General features: G+C 45.4%; 1 protein-coding gene across 2 annotated transcripts in view; it reads right to left on the bottom strand.

Moving 5' to 3' along the window:
• Positions 1-3,050: 3,050 nt before the first annotated feature.
• Positions 3,051-4,639, bottom strand: part of LOC114610677 (left-right determination factor 1) — a 3,424-nt gene continuing 1,835 nt past the window's right edge. Inside the window, exons 3-4 of one of the 2 annotated variants that reach the window (XM_028755286.1) lie at positions 4,205-4,450; positions 3,051-3,832 (exon numbers count right to left, since the gene is read on the bottom strand). In XM_028755286.1, coding sequence (XP_028611119.1) covers positions 3,469-3,832; positions 4,205-4,450 — 610 coding nt within the window. In that variant the 3' untranslated portion in view covers positions 3,051-3,468. The remainder of the gene's footprint in view (positions 3,833-4,204; positions 4,451-4,639) is intronic. The other variant, XM_028755288.1, reaches the window with a different exon arrangement.

The following is a 4,639-nucleotide window of genomic DNA, read 5'->3' as shown; positions in this document are numbered from 1 at the left end:
CACACACTGACACAAACTCACACACGATTTAATTTTATAAAATATTTAAGGTCGGAGGGCAGTGGTGTTGTATGCCTTTAATCCCAGCACTCAGGAGGTAAAGGCAGGCAAATTTCTGTGAGTTTGAGGCCAGCCTTGTCTACAGAGTGAGTCCTAGGGCAGCTGAGGCTACACAGAGAAACCTTATCTGGAAAAAACAAAAACCAAAAACTTCTGGGGACAGCATACAATAACAGGGACTGCCAGCAGTAAGTTGGGATGGAAACATCTTAGAAGCCAGCTGCAGCTCCTTGTAAAGAGGATGGCATCTGGGACCCTGAGAAGCAGGAGACACAGACATCCAGGGGACCACCATCTGAAATAAGGGACTGCCTGCACTGGCCAGGATGGAGAGACATCTCAGTAGCCTGCGGCAGCTCCTTATAAAAACACAGTTGTTCTCATTTCTCCTAACCTTAGCCCTGGACAACAGCTGTATAGATTTCATTTGTTTTTCAGTTGGCCTTGGTGTGCATAATTATTCTATTATATCTGACTTTCTTATTTCTTTCTCCTTCTGCTCTGGTGAATTCTGTGAAACTAGATGTTCTTTGATGTAATGATTCTTAAACAATTAAAAATTGAGGCATAGGGACACAGCACAGTCCTAATGGTCCAGGTGTATGCTGTGTGTTCTCATCTGGGAAACAATGCAATAACTGCACAATGGTAGTTCCAGATTAATGCTTGACTTGCAAAGAAAGTTTGAAGAGATTATTAGAAAATGAAGTACTGAGTCCCAACACTGGGACCCCAAGAAAGGAAAAATCTATTGAAGTTATGAAAGAAGTTTTGCATAACATTTAAGAGTAGTTTCTAGATAAACAAGTGTAGAATGTATAAAATTATATAGTAGTAAAACTAAGTCAAAACACTGGGACTCTTAGGAGAGTCATTGTGTGCAACGCACAGAGGTAGGAAGCTAGTGGAACTGCTGAGTCAGGGGTTAACTTGATTCTTTCTGGCCACTGCCTGGCAGCTTTGCCCATGTCATTTATCATTAGAGCTTCACAGGAAAATGCAAGTAACTGACCTCGGAGCTCTGAGCTCTGAAGTATAATAAGTCAAAAGTTAAAGTTTAAATAATGATAAGTTTGCAATTATTATTATTTTGGCCACAGGCCTGGGAATAGGGAAGATTGAAACCTTTGGGAACAATTGTAATTCTTAACTCTTTGTGGGATGTGGCTATTCTTTTGAATTTGATTTGGCAATGCTTATACAATGTCTTTTTTTTCTACCTGCTTTTGGAGTGTCAATAAAAGACTGGGGCAAGTAAAAGAGGAGATAGCATGAGAAGAGTGAATGAAGAGAGAATGTGAGGTGTGTATGGAGAGTGTGTGTGTCAGTGAAAGGAGAGTGCATGTAGTATGTGTGAGGTGTATGTGGTGTGTGTGTGTGTGGTGTATGTGAGACGTGTGTGTGAGAGTGAAAGTGGAACACACAGAGGTGTGTAGGAGTGTGGGAGTTCAAGAAAAGAAAAGCGCACAGGAGAAAAGCAGAGTGTGTGCAGCCTCAAGCTATGAGTGAACGAGCAAGAGAGAAAGCAGAGAGAGAGAGAGAGAGAGAGAGAGAGAGAGAGAGAGAGAAGAGAGAGAAGAGAGAGAGAAACTTTAAGCCTTGAAAAATTGCCTGTAGCTTGTACCCAAAAAGTAGTCTGTGTATATTTATTATGTGCCTTCCAGATATCCCTGCTTCTAGTTGAGAACTCCAATCTTGTGTCGATGCTGGACCCTGACAAAAAAACAAAATATCAAAGCCAGGCAGGGCTTTAGTCCAAGCACTTGGAACACAGAGATAGGCAGATCTCTGAGTTCGAGGCCAGCCTGGTCTTAAGAGTGAGTTTCAGGACAGCTGGGGCTACACATATACACACGCAACAACAACCATTTTGAAAAAAAAAAAAAAGTTAAAGTAATCTTTGACTGCATGTGAAGTTGGAAGCTATCCTAAGCTACAGGCAGCTACATAGTGAGACCCTGCCTAAAAATAAATAAATCTAGGTTGTAAGTTGAACTAATTACAGACCTGGCTGTACCAGTCAATGTGTAAAGTAATTATTAAATTATTGGTTCCTTAAACAAAAACCATGGAAGTTAGGGGTTGCTGCTGCTATTTAGGAGATCAAGACAAGAAAGCTTAATTCAGATTAGAGGACATGGAATTTGAAGCCAACAGCTGTGCAGACTTGTGGGGAGACTAAGAGACCCATGTCGTGGGCTGGGCCTCTGACCAAGCTTATTTCATAAAAGCCTCTGTACACCTGGCGCTCTACCATGGCGTAGCCAATGCTGTGAAGAACACCTCTATAGCAGTCCAAGAGGAGCGAGCTCCATCCTTCTAGAATTATGACTTTGATTTTTTTTTATTTATTATTTATTTATTTGAAACAAGGCCTGACGGTGTAGTACTGGCTGGCTTGAAACTCCTCGTGTAGACAGGATGGCCTCAAACTCATGGAGCTCTGCCTGCCTCTGTTGGCATTAAAGGTACACACCTCCACACCTGACATGATAAGGATTTTTTTCTTGATGTAACTAGAGTTGAAATAAAACCCTAATTGCTGGGCCCAGAAAAGCAAAAATCTCAACAGCAAAACATTTCTATCTCAGTTCTGAAAAACAGACACCACAAACTAGGATCCAAATGAATATCAGCTGGGCTTTCCTCACCATTGAAACCTGGATCTAAGTTGATCTAACTTTTTTTTTTTTTTTTTTTTTTGGTTTTTCGAGACTTTTTTTTTTTTTAAGGTTTTTCAAGACAGGGTTTCTCTGTGTAGCCCTGGCTGTCCTGGAACTCACTCTGTAGACCAGGCTGGCCTCAAACTCAGAAATCCACCTACCTCTGCCTCCCAAGTGCTGGGATCAAAGGCATGTGCCACCACTGCCCAGCTCAGACATTTCTTTTTCTGCCTCAGTTTGCATAGATGTAGTTTAAATGAGGGAACAAGCCAGAGCTACACAAAGAAACCCTGTTTTGAGAGAGGAAAAAAGTAAGGAAAAAACAAGTTACAAAACAAAGCATATTTTATTCACACCTAGCAAAGCCATTATTATGTAGATTGGGCATGTTTGATACACTTGCGTCTTAGGTTCAGACAAGCCTGGGACTCAGTCCAGAACCAGGGACAAATCCAGGAACAACGGCAATTAGGAATTCTGTCCTTAGTTTACAGTATCTATATATGTAAGTGCTTTGCATACAGTGCAGTGAACAATATGAAGGACGGAGACCACTAGGTAGCGCCTCCAGTGGCCAGCGAGTCACATTCCTTGAAGGAATTTAAGGATGAGGCTGGTTCAGAGGAAGCAAGAGCACATGCAAAGCATCTGCCCATTGGGGATTTAGAATCCCCATCTCTCCCGGTGTAAAGAGCACTTCAGATTTGCATGAAAGTCACAACCTTGGGGAGGCCACACCCTGTGCCTACGGCTCCAGCCTTCTGGGTATGAGCGCCCCATCTGAGGCACAGCTACACGTCTGCACCCTCATGTTGGGCAAGCTGACCACTTGAGGCCTGGTCCTGCCTCCCTCCTTCATGCTGACAATCATGGGCAGGGAGGTCATCTCTGAGGCAACACACTGCCGAGGCCCCAGAAATGGCCACCTGCTGGTCAGAGACTCAGGCGGCTGCAGGCAGCTGCCCACACATTCATAAGTCAGGAACCCTGGCGGTTCTAGGATCCAGTTCTCAGCCCACTTCATTCCTTGCAGGTCCAGGTACATCTCCTGGCGACAGCATCTGGTGCCTTCAGTCACTGGTGCTTCGGGGTCACAATTGCCTTGAGCTCTGTTGGGTGGGAAGTCAGAAGTCAGCAGAGACTTGGCTGAGATCCTAGCATCTGGGAGAGACTTCGGATCAAGCTAGCTCTGCGGATATTGAAGAACTGGGATGGGTGTATCGCTTATTAGGAGTTTTTCTGGCCTAGATTTCAACCCCAGTGCCATAGAAAAGGAAACAACCGAATATTGGATATTTATGTGGGGATGGATAGTTAGTTAAGAACTAAAAATTAAATACTATTTACTGGGCGCTTCCTAACAGTCAGAGGAAGCCTTTTTCTAAATATTCTCACATTCTGAAATTTTGTCATTTCACAGTTAGGTCAAATTCCCCATTTGTCTCTCGATTTCGCTTATCAACTTAACCCACAGTGCCTACCCGTAGTCCTTGAGGTCCAGCGTGTGCAGCTCCAGCTGTGGTTCTCCCTGCTCCTTGCCATCTGGTGTGCCCTGCGCCGCGAACCGAACCAACTTGTGTGCACTCCAGGTCCCCGGGCCCAGATGCTCCCTCTGCACCGACACCTGGAGCAGCAGCGGCTGCCTCGGCCGGCTCAGCTGCTGCCAGAAGTTCACGGCCTCGGTCACGTCGAAGGCCTTCCAGCCGCTCTCGTGGATGGACACGAGCCTGAGACACAAGCAGCGCGCGTCAGGCGAGAGGACTGGCAGGCTGTTGGGGAGGCCCTGGAGGAATCTGTTCTGTCTTGTCTCCAGCGCTATCATCTGCTGCTGCCCTCCCCCTGCAGGGCCGAGCCCCGCACTTCCCAACTCTCCCAACACACGGGCGCGCGCTCGCGTATACACACACACACACACA

Source organism: Grammomys surdaster, unplaced genomic scaffold (assembly GCF_004785775.1).
Source record: "Grammomys surdaster isolate TR1022 unplaced genomic scaffold, NIH_TR_1.0 126051, whole genome shotgun sequence".
NCBI lineage: Eukaryota > Metazoa > Chordata > Mammalia > Rodentia > Muridae > Grammomys > Grammomys surdaster.
The sequence above is the reverse complement of the archived record's forward strand: the minus strand, read 5'-3'. Positions and strand labels throughout refer to the sequence as shown.